At 44.4% G+C, this 27,669-nt stretch overlaps 1 protein-coding gene across 2 annotated transcripts in view; it reads right to left on the reverse strand.

The window, feature by feature from the left end:
- The window catches only part of GOLGA5 (golgin A5), a 33,481-nt gene extending 22,278 nt beyond the window's left edge, over nucleotides 1–11,203 (reverse strand). Inside the window, exons 1-7 of one of the 2 annotated variants that reach the window (XM_075926685.1) lie at nucleotides 10,672–11,203; nucleotides 10,058–10,182; nucleotides 8,559–9,170; nucleotides 4,311–4,532; nucleotides 2,722–2,941; nucleotides 1,796–1,919; nucleotides 431–634 (exon numbers count right to left, since the gene is read on the reverse strand). In XM_075926685.1, coding sequence (XP_075782800.1) covers nucleotides 431–634; nucleotides 1,796–1,919; nucleotides 2,722–2,941; nucleotides 4,311–4,532; nucleotides 8,559–9,120 — 1,332 coding nt within the window. In that variant the 5' untranslated portion in view covers nucleotides 9,121–9,170; nucleotides 10,058–10,182; nucleotides 10,672–11,203. The remainder of the gene's footprint in view (nucleotides 1–430; nucleotides 635–1,795; nucleotides 1,920–2,721; nucleotides 2,942–4,310; nucleotides 4,533–8,558; nucleotides 9,171–10,057; nucleotides 10,183–10,671) is intronic. The other variant, XM_075926684.1, reaches the window with a different exon arrangement.
- Nucleotides 11,204–27,669: the final 16,466 nt, after the last annotated feature.

Consider the following 27,669-nt stretch of genomic DNA (forward strand, 5'->3'; position numbering starts at 1 on the left):
GAGTCTAGACTGCTGCCACATTCTTTTGAAAGTAAATCGAAAGAAAGCGGCAGGTTTTTTTTTGACTGCAGAAAACCTCGTTTTATGAGGAAGAACGCCTTTTTTCGAAAGTGCTCTTTCAAAAAAAAGGCGCTATGTAATGCAAACTGCTTTTTCAAAAGAGAGCATCCAAACTGCCTGGGTGCTCTCTTGAGAAAGCAAGCTGCTTTTTCAAAAAAAGTACTGGTTGTAGTCTAGATGCTCTTTTTCGAAAGAGGCTTGCAGTCTAGATGTAGCCATATAGTGAACATAAATTGAACAAAATTAAATATGATGCTTCATAGTTCCATTCCATTTTAAAATAAAATGTATCAATGTTTCTGCATGGTTTTCTTTTATGATTAACCTGGATTTCCTCTCATTTATACTCAGTAGGGAACTGCATGCTTACTTGGAGTATACGAGTAGCTTTGTTTTTGTAGTCCACCAATTCCTGTTTAACCGACTCAAAGTTGGTTTTAGTTACTTTGACTTGCTGCTGAAGCTCTTCCACCCTTCTCTTTTCATCCACATATTTTCGTTCTGCTGCAGTAACTGCTTCTGCCAAGTTCTGCTGCTCAACTTCCATTTTACCAAGGCGAGCTGCAAACTCATTCTATTAGTGACAAAACAAACAATTAATACAATCCAACTTTCAGTTAACTTTCAAAAGGTCTTTTTTTTTGCTAATTACATAAGAAGCAAGACAGAGTCCACTTCCTCCAGGTTAAAATCATCATCAATACTTTTTACTCAGACAAAACACACACTAAATTCAAATGGAATGCTAAATCCTAGAAAGCAGATATATCTAAGTCACCAAACAACAGGTGTTTTCTTTACTCAGTAAAAAGTAATTCATCCTATTATTTAAACTCTATGACTGAAAAGATGAGCAAATTTCCCCTTGAAAAGACCACTTGGGGTTTAGAACCCTAATTTTGATTTTGAAAAATAAATTAAATATTAACAGAAATATTTGTGGACGTTACTGAAATATTTAATGAACATTACAATATTTTGGGGAAGCAAAGAGAATTTAATATCTTATTGCTATAGTATGTTTTTGATGTTCACTCTATTTGAAAACAATGAATTAATGGATTCCATTGTCCAAATTAAGTGTAATTAAGTAATAAGCAAAAAGTATGAACTATGGAAAGTAAACAAGACTAAAGCTAGTTGAGTGATCTAGTTTGGTAATCTATTATTAGCATGAGTTTGCAAATCTATTTAAATGAGCTTTATACTGAAACACTAAAATTCTACTAAAAACAAAACTACAGGTTAAAGCTCTCTAGCTGTGCACTATATGGTCTGGCAACATGTGTGATCTGGCATGATTTTAGTTAGTAAAATTAGTAAAGTTAGCATGATTTTAGTTAGTAAAGTTTCCTGCAGTCCCATAAAGTTTGTTTATAGACACCAGTCCTGTAAGAGCCCTGTAAGCAGAAGCAGTGTTGGTAACATTGCTATACAACATTGATCTCCTGTGGTTCAACAAATTCTCTGGTTCAGCACCAGCCAGGTCCCTGGGATGCTGGATTAGAGAGGTTCAACCTGTATAATAAAAGTGGTCAATTTCTGGACAGTTTCACCACTGAATCTTGAAAATAAAATTTCAAAGGGCTAAATAAATTAATTAGTGTACAATGGACACAGATTTCATCAAAGGGCCACTACAGGCAAAGTCAACAGGAATTGAGGGCACTTAGCACCTCAGAATTTCAGGAACCCAAAAGCAGTCTCACAATCTACCTCCATTTTCACTTCTAACCTGCATCTGTTTGTAACTTTCTTGTTCACGCTTCAGTGTGGAGTCTGCCTCACGTAGCCTCTCTTGCAGAGTTTGAAGGGCTTGGTTCTGTAGGCTGCTCCCTTCGTGTTGGTCTTGTATTATTCTAAAAGAGTATTACAGAAAGTCATTGAAAATGAAGTGTATATACACTATGCTGTCAAGTTAGAAACAGTAAGGTAATCCTTCCAAACTATTTTATTTCAGACAGCACCAACTAGGTGGTACGCCTGGTTTCCACTTGGCAATGTTTTTCTTTTCTAATGCAGAAAATAATTCTACAAATATATATTTTTTAAACATTCGTTGAGAAAGTAGATAGAATAGTAAGAATAAAATGTACAGCTCATCAAGAGCAACCTACATACAGTAAGACTCCAATTGTCTGGCATCCCTGATAGTCCGGCACCAACTGGAACTTGAAAGTGCTCCGGCCAGCCAGACAATTGGAGCAGGGGGGTGAGGGGCAGTGCTATGGGACCAACCGGGCAGCACCCCAGCTGCTCTGCCCGCCATTTCCCCAAGTCTACCGCTTGTCAGTTTCAGCAGCGCTGCAGGACCAACCCAGAAGCACCCCAGCTGCTCTGCCCCGGGCTTCCCCAACTCCGCTGCTGCTGAAACTGACAAGAGGCGGACTTGGGGAAGCCGGGGGCAGAGCAGCTGGGGTGCTGCCAGGTTGGCCACTGCTTCCCCATGTCACCGCTGCCACTTGCAGCCCCAGCTGGCCTGTTGCTGGCAGCTGCGCAGGGCTTCCCCCGCCACCTCCTCCCCCCAACCCTTCATAGCGCCCCTTCTGGAGTACCTCCTGATACTCCGGCATATCCAATAATCTGGCACCCCCTGGGTTCCAAAGGTGTTGGATTATCAGAAGTTTACTGTACTACTATTTGGAATGGGTTTTAAAGTACCTTGATTTTTCACTCTGTAGTGCATCCAGAGCTTCTGTCCGAGTACTCAATAGCTCATCGGCTTCTTGCAACCGCACTTTCAGCACAGCCAGCTGGGAATCCTTGGCAGAAACAGCTTCTGTAAGATCATCAACCCGAGCTTGAAGTTCTCGAACCACCCTGTCACTCTTTGAATGGTCAACATTCCATTTGTCTACCCTGGCTCTGGCATTCTTTAGTTCTACAAAATAAAAAAAAAAAAAAAAAAAGGATATTTATATATGCATACATACAATCGAATCTACTGTCTTGGGGACGGGGGAATAAAAAGTATTAGATGCCATGTGGTTACAATGTCACTTGTGCCACAATCCATACAAGGAAAAAAAATTAAATTCAACCAGTTGAGCTTATATAACACTGAAAAAGGTGAGAGCTCACTTTAAAAGATACTAGAGTTGACTCATTTTAATTTAAACTATTGAAACAAAATAAACGTACATAGGCATAACTACTAGAATCAATGATTCAGTGTTAAAATGACATCTTTTGAGTTTGTACTTTGTTTTTAAATTGAACACTATATTTGTGTAAAAGTTAAAACTATTTGGTCAAAATTCATATGAAGTACTATTTAAAAAAGACTTCCCTGACCTGTGATATTACTGGCTTTGATTAAACAATATTACAAATTGAATTGGCTTTTTAATTAGTTTTTGCATGTCAGTTAACTTAGGCATAGATCAGATCATATAGTCTAGGCAATTTGACATTTTTATTATTTTTTAGACGGAGATTTCACTTTCTGGGTCTTACACATTTGCATATACATGTTTGGGTTACAAATATTGCAGGTACCCAAAATGGTCACAGATATTTTTTAGAACATGTAAACACTTCTAATAGCACTGGCCTTTCCGAAATCTTGTTTTTACTCATTCTAAGTTTTTAGGTATAATAAACTTGATTGTGTCCCTTTCAACATCACTATTACTAGGGATGTAAAATCCCATGTAATTGGTTAACCAGTTAAATGTTAACCATTTAAAAGGGACACCCGAGCAGCTGGTCTCTGGTGGCCTCCACTGCCCCCCCCCCCCCCAATCGCTGGAGGAACCCCCTGCCCATGGCAGGGAGTTGCTCCAGCCCCCACTGGTTAATGGTTAACTGAAACTGGTAAGCATCACCTGCTGAATAACTCATTGACCAGTTAACCTTTCACATTCATAGCGTTTACATTACATTGTCACATTACTATTTTGTTGTTGAATGACTATCCCTTCCAACTATCTGAAGTAAATATTTTTTGCTCCAGATGGTTTCAGTGAAGCCCCTGTTACCCACCATATGAGAACATCTTTGTCCTAAAAGCATTGGGATTTAATGAGCTTAGCATGGACAGCTCAAATATACTTATCATTCCCTCCAGCTTAGCAATTCCTGAATATCCAAAGGAATATAATACTGAACAAGCTACATCTACAGATTTAACTAGAAGTGCTTGAATTTGAACACAAGTCACAAATGGAAAGGCAGCACTAGTCTTCTATTTGAATTGGAATCTCAAAGCCAGTTAATATTTTGAAATATAAGCTTCCAAACTAGACTACCTTCCTGTGTTTCTTTGGATCTCTGAATTAATGAAGCCATTTCTTGATTTAAAGACTGAACCTCATTCCGTAGCAGTTGATTCTCCAGACGAAGATTGGACAGTTCGTGTGATTTGCAATCCTCATTAGCTGATAGGTTGGGATTAGTTGCTGTATTTAGTGATGAACCTTTTGTTACATCTACTTCTGTACCCAATCCAGAATCAGAGTTGTCACGAGTTTCTGTACAAAGAGATCCAAGTTAAATCAAGTATATTTGTTTGCTGGTCTACTTATTGTGAGTAACCATACAATTACACATCCATATTTTATATATAAGTTGACATTTCACCACTGAAGTGAATTATTTAATGGCTACTCACAAAAAGTAGACCTAAATAGTGCCATATTCTAGTACATCTATAATGCAGATGGTTTGTAAAGTGCAATGAGAATAGCCACAGATGTCATATTTAGCAAAAGGTTTAACAAAAAGATCATATTAAGGGTGGGAAAATAAAGTTATTTTTTAAATATAAATGACTATGTTCACACTGGCTAGGGGTTCAACTTCTAAAGACTTACACACTTGAACATATTTCCAAAGTAATTTTTTCCATCTAATGTCATGTACGAGCTACTCAGTTTCAATTCTTATGTATTATATTATCAGTGGCAAGCCTTAAAAAAAAAAAAATCTACCCCAAACACATAGCTGGGTGCAGTTTATTCACTTTATATAACAGGGCTACTCAACTTTGGAAGCCCCAGGGGCCACAGTGATAATCACAGTACATGCCGAGGGCTGCAACTTAAGTGTGGCTGTATATATATGTAAATATATATGCAAATAACTTTTCACACTGATGAGCATAAATACAAAGATTAAGGCAAGACTACACAACACACAGGCCCCATTTAAGTCAGTTCTGCTGATATTAATAAAATGCAATATAATATCCAATTTCCACACTTCTGACTGCACTTTTAATGAGCAATGACAGTCTAGGAATTTAACTACTAAAACACATATCAACAGAAGACCATTATATTGACTACTTTATCTTGGTTCCCACCCGCAGGCCGTGTGTTGAGCCCCACGTAAATCCAAACTGTACCACAGGCTGCAAACCAACAGGACGCAGGCTGAATGCATCCCGTGGGCTGTGTGTGTTCAGTAGCCCTGCTGTATAACATAGCCTATTAAGATTACTTCAATTATACCCATCACCTCACCAGCTTGCTTATTAATCAGCTGGCCTCAAATTATTTAATTACAAAATATTTTGGGGAAAAGCGGAGGCACTTTTCACCATATAAATGTTTACTATAAGAACACTGGAAGTTACAATGGTTTGAAGCACTACAGTGGGCTGTGGAATATTCCCTTTAATCTTGCCTCATATCATAATTCCATAGAGGCTTTGCAATACTATTCAGATTCTGTGATAACATTCCTTCAAAAGTTCATAAATCTAGAAATCCTAATTGCATATAGTTCCCACAATTCTGGGATTTTAAGCATCAATTCTATTTTATACAGCAGGCACCTATTTTAATCGAATACTGTAATCTAAAACAACAGTCAACCATCATCTGCACAAGTCACCAGAAAAAAAACAGACTGGGATTTGGATTTTTAGTATGGGGTTACTGAAGTCTTTAACATTTTTGACACAAATGAGTGTACATTTCAGGGCCTTATCTTTAAAACTTTGCATTGGAGTCAATATGAAATAGTGTGACATGCAGGGAGTGTAAAAAAAAAAAACCCACCTGATCTACAGGTGTTAATTGTATTTCACATTCAGTGTATCCACAATGGATAACCGGATAAAAAAAAAAATCAGTGAATGCAGACTGAAATCAATACAAGGAAAGGGTGTCCATTTGAATCTAGTGTTTTCAACTGTCACCGCACTCTTTACTTCACCTTGTGCTCACCAACAAAGCCTGCTCCACCTTCAACAGTCCACATCACACAGTGCCCTAGGGAGATGGGGTGGGCCATTAATTCTAAATACTGACACACCAAGAAAGAAGCACCATAAATCCAATCAAGATTTGTTCAATACCTCTCGAATCATCTGACCTAGACTTAAAATGTTCTAAGTATTATACCCTTCCTGTTAGTATCTGGTAATGTGAAGACTGTATAAATGAACTGTGAGAATACCATTTGATTTATGCCAATAATTATAATATGCACAAATATAAAATAGGAATGGGCTAACTAGCTCGCACAAAAGTTATAAAACGTATGTTTTATGACTGAAATAAATTTGAATATAGTAACTGTAAAATTAGGTGTGCAGATATAAATGTATTTAAAGCTAGTGCCTAGCTCTCTTTTATATCAGTGCACTAAGAGACATACTAACTAAAAAGACCAATGATTGGCAAACTCAAGATGCTATACTGGACAAAAAAACAAACAAAAAAAAAAACCCCACCACATTTCATAAATATAATCAGAGTTCTATGTGACAAATCTACAATTAATACATATTAAGTTTGCTGTGATTAAACATTAAAAGAGTCATAAGAACTCTAAATAGAAGCATATCCAAGTTATTAACCCTCCCTTTATAGGTTTTAAGTCTTTAGCAACTTCATTACAATATTTATTAAATGCACATACAGTACTTTAAATATTCAATTAACTATACTGATATCAATTAACATAACTCATGAGGCAGTGCATGTACTATTCCTATTATACATATGGAGAAATGGAAGAAGATAGGTAAGGTTACTCCAAGAGTCTTGAATCAACAGAAGAGCTGGGGTTAGCTCTAAGGCAGGGTTTCCCAAACATTTTGACACGGGGACCAGTAAATCCATTCATGAGCTTTTGGAGGACCGGTAACATATTTGCATATTCATTAAGCAAATGATGAATATTCAAATAAGTTGTTTCTGGTCCTCCCAAAGCCCCCAGTGCCAGCTTTAGCAAAGCTTTTGATACAGTCACCCACAATATTCTTGCCAGCAAGTTCAGGGAATATGGATTGGATAAATGGACAGTAGGATGGATAGAAAGCTGGCTAGATCAGGGTTTCCCAAACTTTTTACTTTAATTGGAACCTGGTTATTTTCCAGTACAGTTTTTGCAGCCCAAAAATATAAACGCATATAAAAAATAATTAAAAATGAATAAATGTTCAGTGATTCACCCGGCTGCATCCTCTGCCCAGCCTGGGCCAGGGCTTCAGGGACCTGGTGCCGCACGGGCACTGCAGGAGGCAGGAGCAGATTGGGGGTAGGGTATCTGGCTAGGGTGCAAGGAGGGGTAGGGTTGCCAGGTGTCCAGTTTTGTACCGGACTGTCCAGTTTGAGGGCTCTGTCTGGGAAACAAATTGAGAAAATACCAGACATAAAATGTCCGGTATTTTCTAATTAGGCAAGTTTTATTATAATTAGGTGTATCAGTCTGTAGCTGCAAACTGCCTGGCTGGTAGATGTGCTCACGCTGCGTGAGTGTATCTACCAGCCAGGCAGTTCGCAACTACTCGAGGTAGGGTATTGGGAGGTGGAGGGGGTGGGGTAGCCAAAATGGAATCCCCAGAGCCGGACTCACTCGTGTGCCAGGGTTTACATGTGCCTGGGTCAGTCTCGCTTCCTGCTGGCCGATTCACTCCCCACCCCACGCTTCTCCTCCCAATCTCCCCCATTCAGCCCTGCTTCCAGCGGCCAGTTCCCCCCGACTCCCCACCGATCTGCTCTGGCCAGCCCTGCTCCCCCCGACAACCCTCCCAACCAGCGCCGCTCCCCCAACTCCCTCCCAGCCGTCTGATTCTCCCCTGCTTCTCCTCACGATCTCCCCTGGCCGGCCGCACTGCCCCTGTCCAGCCCTGCTTTCAGAGGCTGGTTCTCCTGTCCTCCTCCTCCCGATCTCCTCCGGCCAGCTCCCGCCTCCCCTGCTTCCTCTGTGTGCTCCTCCAATCTCTGCTGGACAGTCCCGCTGCCCTCAACCCTGCTTCCTGGCAGCTGGTTTTCCCCACACACACACCTCCTCCCAGTCAACCCCGCTCCCCTCCCAGCAGCCATGCTGAGGCCCAGTATTTTTTCCCCCGGCCACAGCCCATAGTTTGGGAAACGATGGTCTAAGGGGTTCTTGACCCCCAACCATGTTATCATTACTCTAAAACACCTTTCCCTCCTATTACAATCTATTCCATTTACTGTCAGTAAATTTGTTACTCTTCACATAATGTGATTTTTAAATATGCCTAAGTTCAATAAACATCTATAGTTCCATATAGCTACCATGGCTTGGACTCCTGATAGAATGGTCTTCAGTAGTTTTTATATTTTGTGTACTTATAGGCACAGAATTAATGCTTGAATTCTGAGAGTGATTTTGAAGAACTGCCTTGTTCTTTTCCTTTTTAGGGTCCATCCTTCCATTAGTTCCTTTCTCAGAACTATTGAGAAAATCAAACAGAAGCTCATCATCAGGTTCAGACTTTTTCCTTCTCACAAACTGGGAAGAAGGTCTGGGTATGGAAACACTCTCGGCTGGAGGAGAGCCCTCTAAAGGCGTCCTGGCTGCTGCTTTTACATTTGCAGTTCCAGCTAGTATTGTAGCTTTCTGGTGTATAATATTATCAGCTGCAGTTGAAATATAGTCTGCTTTAGATGATGTTTGATATGTTAATTCTCTGGTTTGCTGGTGCAGTTCAGGATATTCACTAGCAGACTCCAAATCCGTATTATCATATATTACTTTCCCTGTATTGTCTTTTTTGCTCAAAGCTGTTGCAGCTCCTTGATCGACTCTGTTGAGAAGGTCCTCTGCCTTTCCAGCAAGATCAGCAAACCAAGACATAACGGATGTCTAGTGACAAAAGCTACAGAGTTGAACCCCAAAAGCATGAGCTGCAAAGAGACACAAAATGGTTACAAATCAAATATATGTTGATTTGGGTTTTTGTTATGAACTACAGTTTTGTCCTTGCTTCATTCTTTACCATGTTATATTACTAGAGTGTCCAAATCAAATGTTCTTACAGGAAAATGCAGACCCAGGACAGTCAATTTTTTTTGTAAAGGTTCAAATTTTCATGGTCAAGGTACTTTTAAAAAATAATAATGAATAATAAGTAAATAAAAAGACTTTGGGGGTCTGTTAAAAAAAAAGTCTGCCAATCCAGATTTGGGCTATGGACTACCTATGGACGACCCCTCCTAGTAGTAGTTTTTGCTACTAAACCAGCAGAGTCATTTAGGGCATCAACACCTGCTAGCAGCAGTGGCAACCCCAATGATCTCATTCCAAGAGGATCAGAGGGGTAGCCGTGTTAGTCTGAATCTGCAAAAGTGGCGAGGAGTCCTGTGGCACCTTATAGACTAACTGAAATGTAGGAGATTAAAGTATAAGAAACTGGCTGGAGAGGGAAATATGAAGCAATGTGGATAACCACAGGAATATAGTATAAAAAAAGTCTATTTGACACTAGAAGATTTATCCAGTGTTGCTCAGGACCTTTTTCTGGGGGGGAGGGAGGCTGGAAAATAAAATGAAAAAAGGTATGGGCTTCATTGAAATCATTGCTTTAGAGTGGGGCTGAGAATGAGGGGTTCAGTATGCAGGCTGCCTTGGAGAGAGAGGACTACACAAGTCCTCTCTCACCACAGCAGCTTGGGGCCAGGTGAAAAGCCCCTCCAGCCCCTTTTACCTGTCTGGTGATTCTCTTTTCTGTATGGCTTAATGAGAAGCAGTCCCATTCCAGGCACATCCCATTTTCCTGGCAAAACCAACTTACCTTGCTTTAACTTACGATAAGAGAAAACTGCACACCGAATTTGGTGGTCCTACACACAAACAGACTCTCTCAAATCTATAGCAGAGGTGGCATGCAGACCTCTCCAGAAGCACTGGCAGGAATTCCTGCCCAACACAAATGTTGTTGTTCGAACTAAGTGTAACTCCTAAACTTGTGGACGGTGTGAACCCCTTTAACCGTGCTGGAGAGAAGGGCCCATATGGGCACAAAGAACCGGACTTTGAAAGGCGAGAACCTCAGCTCTGGCTAGGCACCCAACTACCTTTAGCACCATCGCTGGTCCTGACGCCCTGTAGGCTGCCAGCCATGACAGTGCTGCGAGGGGCGGGGGTGTTTCGTGCCCAATACGAGCCCACAGCCCTGCCTGGACCCTGGAGGAGACCATGGCGCAGCGCTGTGGACCCGAGTGAGGGGGCGGGGGTAGGGTCGGCACCGCAGCACAACACGCGGGAAGGAGCAGAGGCTCAGAATGGGGTGTCGCCCTTCACCCTACCCCCCCCCCGCGCACACCAAGCCCTTCCCATCCCCCCGCCGAGTGCCCGCCCGCGCCCCGTCTCCCGCGTAACTAAGCCCCAACACAGCCCCGGCCTCACCTTGTCCCGGCGCCCGCCGCCCGCCCTGCCTCCGCAGGGAGCAGCCGGCCGGGTGCGGGGATAAATCGGCGGCGGAGGCCGCAGCGGCTACATAGAGGCCGCAGGCCGGACTCGGTAGCTCAACTCCATCTTCCGGGAGACGTGGCCAGTGGTTCGGCGGACACAGGGACCCGGCGCTCCCCGGACCAAGCTGCCAGATGCGCAGGCGCGGCAGAACCAGCCTCCTGTGGTACGGAGGCTCGGAGGGCCCAAGGCTAATTCCCCCCCCCCGGGAAAGGAGGGTCAGAAGGAGGCCACGCCCCTTGCCATGAGATCCCGCCCTTTCTAGAAGGGAGGGGCAAAGACAGTCAGAGAGAGACTCCGTAGCGTTTCCAGCGAGAAGGGCGGAGCTGGAACTGCCGCAGACTGTCAGCCTCTGTGTACAGCGCTGACAGAGCATGCGCACTAAACCCTTTCCCGCAGCTCTGCTCAACGTGACCCCACTCTCTCACACGCCCCTCCCACTCGGTTCAGGGCAACCGGTCTAACGCCCATATACCCTCGCCAGTCGCCCCCCCCACACACACATTCACGAGGCATGACGCAGAGCAGCCTCTAGCGGACGCTCTGCACTCACAGAACTTAGGTGCCCCCGGCCGCGCAGTATCGTGCCGCCCTGGTGCTGCAACACTCCTGGCGGGGTTACCGCGACACTTGCTGCGCGCTTCCTTTTCCAGGCTTCACACCGCGCCAACAGCCTGTCTGGGCTACCGCCCGGGTCCCCAGCGCTTCCCGCTCTTTCTCCCCAGGCTCTCCTGCAGCCTCTAAACAATTGGGGAGCCGTAGGCGTAACCGGGCTCTCAATAATGTTAACAATTAATAGGGATAGGTGTCACTTCCGGATTGACCAGCTGTGGTTGTGGTGCTTAAATTACAGTGTACGTCGAATGGCGTTTGTTACTTAATCCTTATTTTTTGTCATGTTTACCACTGCCACTTGGAACGCAACATCAGCATAAAAACACATTCTTGACTAAACAGCGCCAAACTCAGGCAACTGAATCATTGTCACTTTAGAGACACACAAACATGCAGTGTGTGGGCACGCTCACCCACCCACCCACCCCCACACACCCACACACACACACACACACACCCATTGCTCATGCACAACCTGCTCCTTTGGCCCAGCTGCCTCTGCATGTTCCCCTCCCAGTGAACCTTCCCTGTTCACTCTCCCTACTGGGGGCTGGACAGTCAGTGCTGTGTGCTGCACGGGTGCTCAGGAAGCAGCTTCCCATGCAGGTTAGAATGTGGCCCCTATGTCCTGAGGCCCGCGTTTCTGGGGCAAGTCTCTTATAAGCAGGGGCAGCCCTAGACTAGCTGCCAATAACTGGCGCCCTAGGCGAACCATGCAATCGGCGCCCCCACTTCCAAACCTCTCAATGATATTGCACCTCCATTTGGCGTCCCATTTAACTTGGCGCCCTAGGCAACCGCCTAGTTCGCCTATATGGACTGGCCACCCCTGCTTATAAGCTAGTAAAACTGAAATGGCCCCGAGCTGGAACTCTGCTGTGAGGGTCGGGAGCTGCTGTCCTGCCCTTCTTTTAGGCAGCCCCATTGGGGAAACAGACCTGGTTGCACAGAGCACCTGACCTTGTGCAACATTTCTCTGTGCCCCCTAGAGGTTGGGAGGGGAACAGCAACACCAAGCTATCTATGCTTCCAAGACAGTTTTCCCAGCTGTGCTGTTCCCTGAGGTATGGAGAGCAACTCTCCTGCCCTCTTACACAGCTCACTTGGGGAAACTGACCTGGATGCATGTCACCACTTGCTCCTGCAAATGATCCTATGGGGAGGAATCAGGGACAAATAGAAGGGAGAAATCAGTACACACACACCTCCGGCCTTGGTGATGTACCCAGTTGGGAGGCAATTAGGGTTGCCAGATACTTTCACAAAAAATACTGAACATAGCAGGAAAAAAATTGGTTGAGCCAAAAAAAAAAAAACCCCCACACCAAAAAAAGGGTCATTGCACCTTTAAAATTTCTGAAGTGGCCCCATCAAAAATTATTGCCTACCCCTGTGCTAAAGCTTGCAAGCTTTGAAGCAAGGACCTGAAACATAGAAACAATGGAATCTGGCTGTGCATGGGAGGTGCCGGCCCCTGGGAGTGCAGCATATGGGTGGCCCCGCCCCTGGGGACGCGGCGTATGGGTGATGCCAGCCCCTGGGCGCACAGCACATGGGCGGCCCTGCCCCCGAGCGCGCGGTACATGGGCTGTGCCAGCCCCGGGCGCGCAGCACAGGAGCAGTGCTGGCCCCAGGAGTGCGGCATATGGGTGGGCCTGGCCCGCCCCTAGGCACGCGGCGTATGGGCGGTGCCAGCCCCTGGGCGCCCAGCACATGGGCGGCCCTACCCCCGGGCGCGCAGTGCAGGAGTGGTACTGGCCCCAGACATGCAGCGCGTGGGTGATGCCAGCTCCTGGTGTACGGCACAGGAGCGGCGCCGGCCCCAGGAGTGCCTCACATTGGTGGCACCGGCACTGGGCATGCAGCGTATGGGTGGCCCCGACCCCCAGGCGCCCGGCAGCCGCAAAAGGTTGGGGACCACTGACTTGGGCTATTTCTACACTGCAGGCTTCTTGCGCAATAACTTTTTGCGCAAAAGTTCTTGCGCAAGAGCGTGTCCACACTGCCATATGCTTTTACATAAGAGCATCCATGGCAGTTTGTGGTCTCTTCAGGATCTTCAGGAACTTCAGGATCTCTACCAAGCATTCATAAACCTCAATTACCCACCTGGAGAAATAAAAAAACAAATTGAAAGAGCCAAAGGAATACCCAGAAACCATCTACTTCAAGACAGACCCAGGAAAACCAACAATAGAACATCACTTGTCATCACCTATAGCCCCCAACTTAAACCCGTCCAATGCATTATCAATAAACTACAACCTATATTGGAACAGAATACTACACTCCGAGAGGCTCTGGGAGACAGACTCATAGTCTCCTAGGGTATGTCTACACTTCCACCCTAGTTCGAACTAGGGTGGTTAATGTAGTCAATTGAAGTTGTAATTGAAGCCCGGGATTTAAATATCCCGGGCTTCATTTGCCTCTTGCCGGGCGCCACCATTTTTAAATCCCCGGTAGTTCGGACTCCGTGCTCACAGCTACATGCGGCACGGAGTAGGTAGTTCGAATTAGGCGTGGAACGAGGTGTAACGGTAGTTCGAATTAGAAAGCCTAATTCGAACTACCTACTCCGTGCCGCGTGTAGCCGTGGGCACGGCGTCCGAACTACCGGGGATTTAAAAATAGCAGCACCCGGCAAGATGCAAATGAAGCCCGGGATATTTAAATCCCGGGCTTCATTTGCACTTCGATTGACTACATTAACCACATATTAGTTCGAACTAGGGTGGTAGTGTAGACATACCTCCATAGACAACCACCTAACATCAGGATGATTCTTACCAACAACCACAGGACATATCACACTGTTACCAACCCTGGAATTTTCCCTTGCAATAAACCCTGGTGGCAGCATTGTCCACATATTTACTCTGCTGATACCATTATTGGACCTAACCATGCCAGTTACAAGATCAAGAACACATATTCCTGTTCATCCAGAAATATAATTTATGCCATCATGTGCCTAAAGCGTCCGTCTGCTATGTACATTGGACAAATGTCTCAGACACTTCATCAAAGAATCAATGCACACAAAACAGATATAAGACTCTCTCGCAGAGAGAAAGCTGTTGCCTGCTATTTCAGCCAGACTGATCATTCCCTTAATGATCTTAAAACATGCATATTGCTTCAAAGAGGCTTTAACTCCAGACTTCAACAAGAAGCTTCAGAATTGTCATTCGTGCTTAAATTTGACACTTTATGTATGGGTTTAAACAAAGACTCTAATTATCTCACCCATTACAAATATAGCTTCCCCAATTATCACCCCTAATGTCATTACCTCACAGAAACTTACCTTCCCCTCTCTTCCCCACTCTGTTCTAAAATTCGATTTGTCAATTTCACATGCATTAATTTTTTTGATTGTATCACTTTGGTATATATGGTTGTGCTGATTTTCTTCCACATATTGATCTGAGGAAGTGGGTCTGGCCCATGAAAGCTCATCACCTAATAAACCATCTTGTTAGTCTTTAAAGTGCTACTAACACGGCTGCATCTCTATCGCTATTCCACACTCCATGGATGCTCTTACACAAGATGCCTGGGGCCGGCGCCACTCCTGCACTGCGTGCCCAGGGGCTGGGGCCACTCATACGCTGCATGCCTGGTGCTGGCGCCACCCATGTGCTGCACTCCTGGGGCCAGCGCCGCTCCTGTGCCGCACGCCCAGGAGCTAGCAGCACCCATGTGCTATGCACCTGGAGCCGGTGCAGCCCATGTACCGTGCGCCCAGGGGCTGGCACCGCCCGTACGCCACAAGCCCAGGGGCCAGCACAGCCCTTGTGCCGCGCGCCCAGGGGCAAGGCCACCCATACGCTGCACACCCAGGAGCCAGCACCGCCCATGCACCACGTGCCCAGGGGCAGGGTTGGCCCCGATCATTCGGTGGGCGCACAGAAATGGCCTGGTGAGCACCATGGCGCCCGCGGGCACCGCGTTGGGAACCACTGGCCTAAGTGTTTTGCCCAGGGTCACATGGGATATCTGGCAAAGCAGGGAACTGAACATAGGGTTACTAAATCATAGACACTATCTAATCATGGAACCAGCCTTTATTCCCATGGTCAATACATACTCTCCTGGTCCTTCAGTCATTCCCAAAATATATTTGCCCAACCCCAGTCTGAAAAGTACACAACTTATCTTCCCCAAATTTAGTCATCTATTAGTTCTACTTGGGTGTAATTCACCTGTAATGAACATTACAAGGACTTTCAGCCAGATTCCACTGTTTCTATGTTTCAGGTCCTTGCTTCAAAGCTTGCAAGTTCTAGCACAGGGGTAGGCAATAATTTTTGATGGGGCCACTTCAGAAATTCTTGAAGTGGCCCCGGGCTGCCCTGGAAAGAGTGGGGCCTCAAGCAGAAGGGGCAGGGCCAGGACACTTCCTGCTTCCCCATCCACAGACCCTGATTGGTCTGAGGGTGGGGAAGTGCACGAAGTCTTGTCCCCCCCTCTCCCGGAGAGAACCACCAGCAGTTCTGAACAGCTGGTACCTGTGCCCCTGGTGGTGGAAGGAGACTTCATGTTTGCACCCCTGCTGCCCCAGGTCAATCAGGGCCTGAGGAGGGGGAGCATGTGAAGTCTCTCGTTCTCTGCCCCAGCCTTGCAAGAAAGCACTGCACTTAGAGTCAACTGCCCACTGATCAGCAGCTGGTGGTTGACTTTAAGTGCTGAGACCCTTTCAGGGTGGGAGGAGACTTCACCTGATTGGCCTGGGGGTGCGGGTGGGGGTCCAGCATTTTCTGATTTTTTTCCCAGCCAGGAGGTGAAAATACCGGGTGCTTACCTGGTTCTGCAGGGGAGCTGTCTGGCCCAAAGCAGGAAGACAAGATAGTGTATGACTGCTGGCAGCCTGTTAGGGCCAAAGAACCTCATAAGCATTTCTTAAAGGGCCCATGATGGATTTTCTTTTCTTTTCTTTTCTTTTCTTTTCTTTTCTTTTCTTTTCTTTTCTTTTCTTTTCTTTTCTTTTCTTTTCTTTTCTTTTCTTTTCTTTTCAAGTCTTGGGGTCTTTTTTTTCCTTAAGAACTTTGGTCTCCCCCTTTTTTTTTCTCAACAGAATTTTTTCTCTGTGTTTTTTTGGGGGGGATGGGGGAGACAGGGAGGCATGTTCAGTATTTTTGGTTAAACCATCTGGCAACCTTTATCCCAGAAACCAGCTATAAGCTAAACTCCTGGCAAAGAGGGGAAGGCTACCGGCCCAAACGCTGGCCAGGGAAAGAGAGGCCCTTTCCACTGGGTACACAATGAAGGCCATAGTGTATTGTAATGGTACACGGGGGTGGCCAGTGGCTATAGGCAGACTCAGCTGCTGCCTAGGGCGCTGCTGCCTGGGGTGCCCCATGATGACATCGTGTCCATTGACAGCCCTGCAGGTGGGAACACCGATTGCGCGTTCCACTTGGTGAGCCAGCTGCCGCAGCCGGCCTCTGACTGCTCCTGATGGAACAAACAGCTTCTCCCCCCGGCAAAAAAACCCCTAGAATATCACTGAAAAGGGGGAAATTAATAGGTTTTAAGATCAGAGGATTTACAGACGAAAACCACTGTATTGTCTTTTTAAGCTGGGAGAAACATGGAGGTTTGTAATGAACTTAAAATCCTATTTGGCACATAAATATAAAATGCATTCCTCTTAGTCTTCCATTTTGTCCCCTGTAGTAATAACAGTATAATTGGACCAACACGTGGTGATGCCCTCTGCAAAAAAGTAAGGCAAGATCCAGGCAAGATGCCTATCTAAACCTGAAGAAGAGCACTGTGTAAGCTTGTCTCTATCACCATCAGAAGTTGGTCAAATAAAGGTTATTACCTCACCCACCTTGTTTATCCCTGTCACTTGAACGACTCTACTGATTAGTAAGCCCTATTCTTAATACTAAGGCTTTCTAAGATCAGGCCCTAATGTTGCCAAACTCACTAGCTAACAAATGTTCTTGATATTTAAATCATTACAGTATCTACTTTTCAAATGCTTTGGTTCTCTTTCTTCTTCATATAGGGAGTACAAGACCTTATATAGAAGCATGATGGAAAATATTGTAAATGACTATAAATGAATTAAAGGATTACACTTTTAAGTATGTTGGGGTCTTATACATGAGAATAAATAGTGTTTTAAAAATGAAAAGTGTTCAAGTAGTTTGATTGTTTTGTTTAAGCTCCCTCATATTAATGTAATGTCTGTTTTCTGATAGCAGGGAAAAACTCAATCTTTCATCTGCCTGAAGGATCAAAAAGGTCTTCATGGTTAGGGTTGCCAGGTGTTTGGTATTCTATTGGCGGTTTTGTCCAGTAAAAAAATTCAGAAAATACTGGACACGTGCAATGTCTGATATTTTCTCTTTTTCTGGCTGGCCGCTGAACGGAAGCCTGGCGGGGACGAGGGGAGCGGCTGGGAGGCGGGGCTGCGATCGGCGCTGGGAGCCTGTGGTAGCATGAAAAAGCCTGTGGTAGCGTGCAAAAGCGCTGATAGCATCCCTGCCTCCCAGCTGGGAGCCTGTGGTTGCATGCAGAAGCCGGGCGGGAGGAGTGGCTGGGAGTCCCAGCCACTTCCCCTGCCCCTGCCAGGCTTCTGCATGCAACCAGAGGGAATCCCAGGCTGGGAGGCAGGACCACCATTGGCACTGGGAGCCTCTGGTTGTGTGCAGAAGCCGGGCAGGGGTGGGGGGAGTGGCTGGGAGGCGGGGCGCAATTGGCACTGGGAGTCCTCAGCTGATTGTGTCTGAGGAGGAGTGACACCTTGGGGAGAAGGAGAAGCCCCATCCCTGCTCCTGAGTGCTGTTCAAGCGCGTTGTGGTGCCGTAGTCCAGGAGAGAAGCCTGCAGGTGCTTTGTAGTTGCGTTTAGGCTCCTTCCACGGGCTCTCAGCCAAAACTGACTGGGGTGGAATTTCTGCTTCTTCCCACTGGGACAGCCAAAGACCTGACTATGAGGGAGTCACCTTCCTACCCATGGTTGCCTCCTCCCTCCCCGCCATTGTGTTGGCCCAGGGTCTGCCTCTCTCTGCTTTGGATAGCAGGTGGCTGCCTCCCCCTTTGTTCCCAGCTTGGTGTCTCTTGGTAGTAGCCACACAGGATGTGTGTTCAGTGTGAGTGGGTTTTTTTTTCTCTACAAATTTTTAGCCCATGTGTTTGATACTTTTTGGGAGACCATCTGGCAACCCTATTCATTGTGTCTAAAAATAACGGAAAAGATCTGACTGTTGAGGAACCAATTTTCATGTTATATTCCACTACAAGACATTCTTTAAAATAATATTTTAAAAGGACTTCATTTCATCTCATACAAGGTTAGAAGCAGGACAGGAGACAAAGCTGCCCAATTTCTGGTTTTGTCATTATGATTGTATTAGGCCCAAAAAGCAGTTTTTGATTAGAGCAAAAAGTTGTACCTTACCTGTAATATCTGTATTCCATTTTTAAGGCCATTCCTTTTCAGTTAAATCAATTTTTACCAAAAATGTGCTGAGTTTTACAAAAAGTATTATTCATGTTTTTTATTTTTATTCTACTTCTATATCATTCAAATATATGAAAAATAACTTTTTAAATCAGGAAAATACAATACATTGCATCAGATGTAGGTATTATGATAATACATTAGTCTGTGGGTACGTCTAGACTACATGCCTCTGTCGCCAGAGGCATGTAGATTAGGCTACCAGGTATAGGAAAATGAAGCTGCGATTTAAATAATCACCGCTTCATTTAAATTTACATGGATGCCAGCTGAGCCAATCAGCTGTTTGTCGGCTCAGCGCGGTAGTCTGGACGCGCGGGTGTCGACATCAAAGGCATTTGTCGACCACCCAGGTAAACCTCATCCCAGGAGGCATACCTGGGTGGTCGACAAATGCCTTTGATGTCGATACCCGCGTGTCCAGACTACCAGGCTGAGCCGCCAAACAGCTGATCGGCTCAGCGCGGCAGCTTTGTAAATTTAAATGAAGCCGCAATTATTTAAATCGCCGCTTCATTTTCCTATACCTGTTAGCCTAATCTACATGCTTCTGGCGACAGAGGCATGTAGTCTAGACGTACCCTGTGTGTATATGCAAAGCTGCCTGTTGAAGTAAGGCTATGTATTATTCTAGAAGATAGATACAATAAACAGGTATTCACAAAAATAGGTGTGCAACTCAACTTACTGATGATTCCCACACCCACAATGTACTGTTAGCAGATAACGGATTAAGGATTTTACACACTAAAACGGGAAGAAAAAAAAATCTGTATCAGAATATGTTTCAGAATTCAAAGATGTATTCAGAAGTTAAAACAAAACCAAGAGAAAAAGATGAAGTTTGAGTGTATGTGCTGCAAATGGTGTGGCCCAACTCTTAAATGTAAATATTTAGAGGATAATAGTTCTAAGTCTACAACAGTAAACTTTTTATTCAAATGTATTTGGGTATTAGAGATATATTGTTTTCTTAAACTCAGAGGTGGCCTTGTGTTTTTAGTTCTGTTTATTCTGCAGCAAACTACATTGATAAATGGAATACAAAGCATTAATCTACTGAATACTTTTTGCCTTATTTTTCTGCCCACCAAATAATCCCTGATATTTACCCAGAAAATATAATAGCTTTTTTCCACCAGTTTTCATCTGGTTTTCTTGTGGTAATAAACACTGATAAATTGCTTTGGGAAAAAATAAAATGAAATAAAAATGGAAAACAAAATGGCCTTTTAATATTTGGGCAGGAGTAGTGTGAGCCTCTGTGACTATACGATTCACCATCAAGGAGAGGGACATTAAGTATTGTGAAGAGCTGTACAGAAATTGTTGCATCTTTCCTGAAAGAGGTGACTCAGTGATATCAGATGGTTTGTGGTTGGATTTTGCAACTGGAAATGCCTTATGTCTGGATTGAGAAACCATCACATCAGCAAGAGGACTACAAACTCTTGTTGTTGCTCTGTTGTCCTCCTTGTGAAGGTGAGTCACACAAGTGGTCTCTTCCCATCAACTGAGTCTGCAGCTCAGAGCACATAAAATCATAAAATACTAGAACCAGAAGGGAACTTGAGAAATCATCAAGTCCAGTCCACTGCACTCACGGCAAGACCAAGCACCATCTTAGATCATCCCTGACAGATGTCTGTGTAACCTGCTCTTAAGTATCTCCAATGATGGAGATTCTGTAACCTCCCTAGGCAATTTATTCCAGTGTTTAACCATCTTGACGGTTTTCCTAATGTCCCGCCTAAACCTCCCTTGCTGCAATTTAAACCTACTTCTTGTCCTATCATCAGAAGTTAAGGATAATAATTTATCTCCCCTCTTCTTGTAACACCCTTTTAGGCTCTTGAAAGCTGATATCATGTTCCCCCCATCCCCCAAGTCTTTTCTTTTCCAAGCTAAACCAACCCAGTTCTTTCAGTCTTCCTTCATAAATTATGTTTTCTAGCTCCTTAATCATTGTTGTTATTCTTCTCTGGACCTTCTCCAATTTCTCCACTGCTTTCTTGAAAAGTTGTGCCCATACTGGCACAATACTACAACTGAGGCCTAATCAGCACAGAGCAGAGGGGAAGAATTACTTCTTGTGTCTTGTGGTATGGCTAGACTGCGGCGGTTTTTCAGGGTTTTTTGTGAAAGAGCAAATGCACTCTTTCAGAAGCCCCTGGTATTCCTTGTTCTATGAGGAAGAAGGGGGCTTTTGAAAGAGGGTTTTTTCTGACTTTTGGCCCAGTCTAGATGGGCCAAATGTTGGAAAAGCCTCTTCCAACAAAAGAATTGAAAAAAGTACCCAAAATGCAGAGCGCATTTTCGTACCTTTTTCCGACAAAAGCTTGTAGTCTAGCCATATCCTTGCTCACAACACTCCTGTTGATGCATCCCAGAATCATGTTTGCTTTTTTTGAAAGAGTGTCACAATATTGACTCATATTTAGCTTATGGTTCACTATGATCCCTAGACTCTTTTCTGCAGTACTCCTTTTTAGACAATCACGTCCCACTTTGTATGTGTAAAACTGATTATTCTTCCCTAAGGGGAGCACTTTGAATTTGTCCTTATTGAACTTCATCCTATTTACCTCAGACTATTTCTCCAGTTTCTCCAGATTATTTTGAATTATGACCCTATCCTCTAATGCACTTACAACCCCTTCCAGCTTGGTATCATTTACAAAGTTTACAAAGTTTATAAGCATACTGTCCATCATCTAAATTGTTGATGAAGATATTGAACTGAATGGGGCCCAAAACTGATCCCTGTGAAACCTTATTTGTTATGCCCTTTCAGTATGACTGTGAACCATTGACTATTCTCTGAGAATGGATATCCAACCACTTATGCACCCACTTTATAGTAGCCCCATCTAGATTCTATTTCCCTCGTTTATTGATAAATACGAGGGGGCTAAAAACCCTAAACCAAAGGAACTAAGGATTTCTACGCTTGCTTTGACTTGATCTAAATTTAGATCTTCTAACCAATGAGGGGTTTATAACCTAATTTTTAACAATCTGCTCTAAGGTTGATACACTCTCATATCACTCTCAGGGTGCAGTTAACTCTGAAACTGCAACACAGGTTACAGTGTGAATTTTGCTAACTTTCAAATTTCTCTGATGTGGTGAGTGGTCTTTGTAATCATCCCTTTTCATGTGAAGGGAATAGGGCTTGTACTAACTCTGATTAAACTTATTCTGCTTTTATTTTGAGCAGCCTCCAATAATCAGAGTAACTGCACCCATATTCCTCCTCTGTGGTCTAGCAAGGGCATTCACTCAGGGGCTATGTCTAGACTGCCCCCCTCTTGCACAAAAAAATACGCAAATGAGCCAAAGTGTGGCATATCTTCATGCCTCATTTGCATAATTAATTAGGTTCCGTTTTTGTGCAAGAGGCTTTTGTGTGAAAAGGAGCCATCTACTTAGCTCCTTTTTGAGCAAAACTCCCCTCTTCCACAAGAGCTGTTCTTTCTGAAAAAAAGAGGAAGAATGGTTGTTGTGTAAGAGGGTGTTTTTTGCACAAAAATGGAGCCTCATTCATTATGCAAATGAGGCATGGCAATATTCCACACTTTGCCTCATTTGCATTTTTTTTGCACAAGAGGGGGCAGTCTAGACATAGCCACAGGCTTCTGACTCCTTCTGTCACCTTTCTTGGGCAGATACACATATCTCTTTCTCTCTTGAGGCATTTCCAGGCTTCACAGCTCTCTGCCTACACTGTGATTTCCCCAGCAAAATCATATAGCCTGAACAGGCCACTTTACTTGTCTCCCCAGAGAAAGCAAAGAGTGTAATTACCAAAGATAACTTATCACACAGTTCTTTTAAGCAAGCACCTTTATTCTTAAGGTAAGAACATTACAGAGAAAAAATAGTGAAAACAATAAAAACACACGTACATACTACAGGTTAAACCTCCCTTATCCAGCCCCTTGAGACTGGAGAGGTCCCGAGCAAGGGAATTTTCTGGCCCAGGGGAGGTCAGGTGTCCGGGCTCTCGTGGGGGTCCCCTCCTGGCAGCTGCCCCAGTAGGAGGCCTGATCTCCTCAGGCTCACCTGCCTGGGTTTGCTGCTTCCAGCCTGCTTGCGTGGATCTGTTCCCTCCCCCCAAACCCCGCAGCTGCTCCTGGGGTTCCTCAGCTTTGTGTGTGTGGCAGTGTCAGTAACTGCCCCCGGGATTTCCTGGCCCTGCACAGGGTGGCTGCTGCTCCCAGAGATCCCCAGAACCCTGGAAGCTGCCCATACAGGCTGCTGCTGACCAAACTGGCTCCGCTTCCAGCCGCTCTCAACCTCTATGCCCTCTGCCCTTGGCATAGCTGCACTTGCCCTTTATGTGGGTGCTGGCCTCTAGCTCAAGGTGACCTCCATGCTGTCAGATGGGGGCTGTATCTTGCCTTCACCCATGACCCTCCTACAGATCTCTCTCCACTTCCGACTCACCACTGCTGCCATTTCAGATTTTTTGGGGGAGAGAGGCAACTTTAACTGTGTCTCCAGAGGATACTTAGGCACTTGACATCTTTAGGGGTTTTTTTTTTTTTGCAAATAACTTAGAAATTAGCTGTTGATTTCCCAGTACACACAGATCCTGAAATATTTCCATCAGTAATAATTAATTATTTATAGATAGGGAAAGCAAGGAAAATGCTGCTTGAGAACTTGTTAGTGATATAAACTTCTGAACTGGGCTGGTTACAAATGGACGAGTAAATGATTAGTTAAATCAATTAATCATGTCTGAGTTTAAGATATTTATTTTGTACATCTTGACATATGATATTGACATTTAGTGTTTTTTCTGTTTTGTTGTAGTCATGTTGGTACAGGGATGAGAGTCATAAGGTGAGTGAAGTAAAATCTTTAATTAGATCAAATATGGTTTGTGAAGGAGACAACCTTTGGAATTCCAAAGAGCTCTTTTCCAGGTCTGTGGAGTTCAAAAGGGCTAATCGCTCACCAACCAAAGCTGGTCCAAAACGAAAAAAGATATGACCTAACCCACCTTTTCACTCTGTTTGTATTTTAAAAGTTTTAAAGCTTGAACTGTTTGAATCTCAACTTCTACTGCCATTAAAAATGATCTGGCCTCCCCCCATAATTTCCCACAACTGTGAAATTATGAAAAGACAAAAAGCTTAAAACATATATTACACAAAGTTATTAAAATAAAAAGTGCATTCTACCAAGCCTATTTATAAGCCAGAGCAACAGGGGTGAAGTATTGCAGAGGGGGTGGGGATATGGGACAGAGCTTATAGTCCCTCTGAGTTCCTTCTAAGTTTGGCTACATCTACACTGCACTGTAGTTCGAAATAAGATATGTAATTTGAGTTATGCAAATTGTGTATCTTATTTCAATCTCATTTCAAAATAGTTTATTTCATAATTTGGCGCTGTGTACACAACACCAAATTTTGAAATAACCCGCTATTCCAAAACGTCAATTACTCTTCATGGAATGAGTTTTACAGGGACGTCGGAATAGCAAGCCTGAAATAGCGGGCTTGTTGTTAAGATGTGGGGTAACTACAGGCAGTCCCTGGGTTACATGGATCCGGCTTACATCGGATCCCTACTTACAAACGGGGTGAGGCAATCTTGCACTAGCTGCTTCCCCCCAGCAGACCAGGGAGACGCGAAGCTAGCGCCTCTCCCCCCCCCAGCAGACCAGGGAGACGCGGAGCGGCTTTTCTCAGCAGACACCTCAGCTTGAGAATAAAGGACAGAGGGAAGTGAGGTGTGGGAGAATAAAACTGAGCTCTGGAGAAATGTTTGGCTAGAGTTTCCCCTACAATATGTACCAGTTCCGACTTACATACAAATTCAATTTAAGAATAAACCTACAGTCCCTATCTTGTACGTAACCCGGGGACTGCCTGTATTTCAGGATACTTTCGGGAGAAAGCCCTTTTCTGGACAAGTGCATCTTAGGGGGGAAAGGAGAAGAAAAGGGAGGGTGGACCCAGACCTGTTCCACACTAACACACACACAGATAGCAAGACTGCTCCAAACCCCGGACACCCAGAGAGAAACTGCGCGCACCCCCCCACACACACACCCCTTCAATCCCTACCAAACTCAGCCACCCACCCACCCACCCACACACACACACACACACACACACACACACACACACACACCTTCAATCCCTACCAAATTCAGCCACCCACCGCAAGCCTCTTCCAGCACAGCCTGTCCTATCCACTCCCCATGGCTTCTACAGGGGGCTGTCTGTCCCAGAGAGAATGGGGAGCCCCCCAGGTACCCACACTGATGCTTATCCTACCAGACCAGAGGAGTTACTGGAGACAAGTGAGTGAGTGCCTCTGTCCTCCCTGACCCTGGCTGAACTGGCTGCTGTGTTGCCCCAGATAAGGTCACATGAGACTATTCATATGTGACCTCATCAGCACATCATCCTGAGTGGCCACCCTCATCGCCCAGCACTGCTTAGGAATGACTGAACTATTTTATCTGGAAGTTTCCAAAAACATTCAATCTGAGGCAGACACCTAGCATGGAAATTTTTAAATTAAATGACAAAAAGCTTGACAAAATTATAAGGAACTGAATACTTGGAAAGCGTCTGGCAACTTTATCTGTTGCTACATTACAGTTAAATGACTGCTTCAGGATGTAAGGTAGCAGTGTCTCTGGTCCTGAGACTACTCTTCTTCCAGCCCTTAGCTAATCAGATATGGGGATTGTTAGCTGAAATGTGGCCATAGTTAGAGCGAACATTTCTCAGCTTGCTAGGTGCAAAATGTGGAGTTTTAAAATATGTATGACACTAATTAGGCAGGATAAAAAACACCTGTGTCACAAGACTCCTCCAAAGCCATACCTCCTACAGTTTCAAGCAATAAAACAGTTGTGCAATATCTCCTATGTACTTTACTTAATTGTAGCATAGTAGAAATCAATTTAATATATTTAAAAGTATAACTTTCTGTTGCTATTGTTACATCTTCTTTCCTTTCCTCGCTTTACAACTAATTCTTTCTTTTATTTCCTGCCAAAATGATGGTGACGCTTTTCTGGCATTATCTTCACTGCTTATTTCCTCTTTCCAGTTTCTTTTCTCCATCAGAGAATTACAATAGTGATGCAATATTCACACAAACAGGAAACAATGTATGCCATTGTAAATGCTGATAGAGAGAAAAGCTTGGGGACAAAAACGGATGAATGATCTGTAAAAAAAATAGCAAGGTCTCAAAATGAAGAGAGTATTTCTTTTGTCAAACATCTGAAGACTTTCGTTGAAATGATAGCTGAGGCTAGGAGTATTTCACCCACGCCCAAGCATATGCTTAGTTTTTTTGTGGTGCATTTATTGGAAAGAACTTATGACTGCTGACAGGAATGTTCTGAGGACACGCAAAAATGCTGTCTATTCCTAAGATACAGCTTGATGTAAAACTATATGGAATTAAACAAATGGCAACTATCTAGTTTCTTATATAGTGCTCATTAAAGTTGGTTGAAAAACAGGATGAATTGTTTGGTGAACATTTTCAGAAAAACTGTCCTTTTTCTAGCACCATTTTCAAATTATGAATTTTGTTTTACCATTTTTAGTGCTCATCTCCATTGGACTTGAGCACCTTTCAAAATGATGAATTTTATCTATGAGATGTGTCTTTTTATTTCCCTTTCCCTGTCAGTATGGATCAATTTCTTTCTTTTGATCATGGTATGGTAGGAAAAATAGAATCAAATATGTTCCGAATATGCTGATGTCTGTAATCATGCAGATATCGTCCATGAATGAATTACAAATCTATGGCCACTAACAAAGAAAGTTCTCTCTGCACACATGAAGCTTTAGTATATATCCCTGCCTCTGAAACGTCAATTCATCTGATGAAATGGGTTTTACCCATGAAAGCTTATGCCCAAATAAATCTGTTAGCCTCTAAGGCAGGGGCAGGCCAGATTTGGCCCATGGGCTATATCCGGCCCATCAAGCCTTTTGATCTAGCCCGTGGCCCATGCCACCAAGACCTCGAGGCAGGCTCTTAGCCCACTGCAGCCCAAGGTTACCCAAATGGCTGTTGGCTCCTTCTAGGTGTCACAGGTCTCTGGTGCAGGGGAAACTTTGTGCACTGCCCCCACCCCTAGCCCAATTATCTCAGCTCCTATTGGCTAGAAGTCTCCGCCCACCTCAACAAGGGATGCGCAGCACATGGAGGGAGTCTTCAGCCATTTTCAGCAGCCTGGGGCTGTGGCAGGCTTGCCTCTGTGTTCCCGTTAATCTGCTTGCCAGGAGTCACCTAAGGTAAGTGATCGCTCAGACAGAGCCTTCCTCTGCTACTCCTCCAACAATCCACCCCCAGCCCAGAATCCTCTCCTCCACTCATACCCCCTTCCAGACCCTGCACTCCAATCTCCTGCTCCAGGTCATAACCCTCTCCTTCATCTAACCTCCTTCTTAAATCCCACACCCTCTCCTGCACCACCAATCCCCTATCTCAAGCTCTCTTCTGCTCCCAACCTCTATTCCAGACCCCACAACCCCTTCATAGGGAATCTTGGAGTGCCTCCCCCATCAAAAATTATTGCCCACCCTGCTCTAAGGTGCCACAGGACTCCTCGTTGTTTTCACTGTAGAGAGTTACAGTGCTATTGTTCCATTGGAATGCAACTGTCATGGAAAGTCACAATCACACAGGGTGAGATGGTCCCTCAGGTTATTTGTATCAATCCTATGAAATGCTTTGGCAAAAGAACAGAAAAATTGACCCGCTTTTCCACTGGATATTAGCAAGAAAGCCTAGTGCTTTTGGTGATTTGTGGCCACATGTATACAGCACACCTCTTGTGTCA

Source organism: Pelodiscus sinensis, chromosome 4 (assembly GCF_049634645.1).
Source record: "Pelodiscus sinensis isolate JC-2024 chromosome 4, ASM4963464v1, whole genome shotgun sequence".
NCBI lineage: Eukaryota > Metazoa > Chordata > Testudines > Trionychidae > Pelodiscus > Pelodiscus sinensis.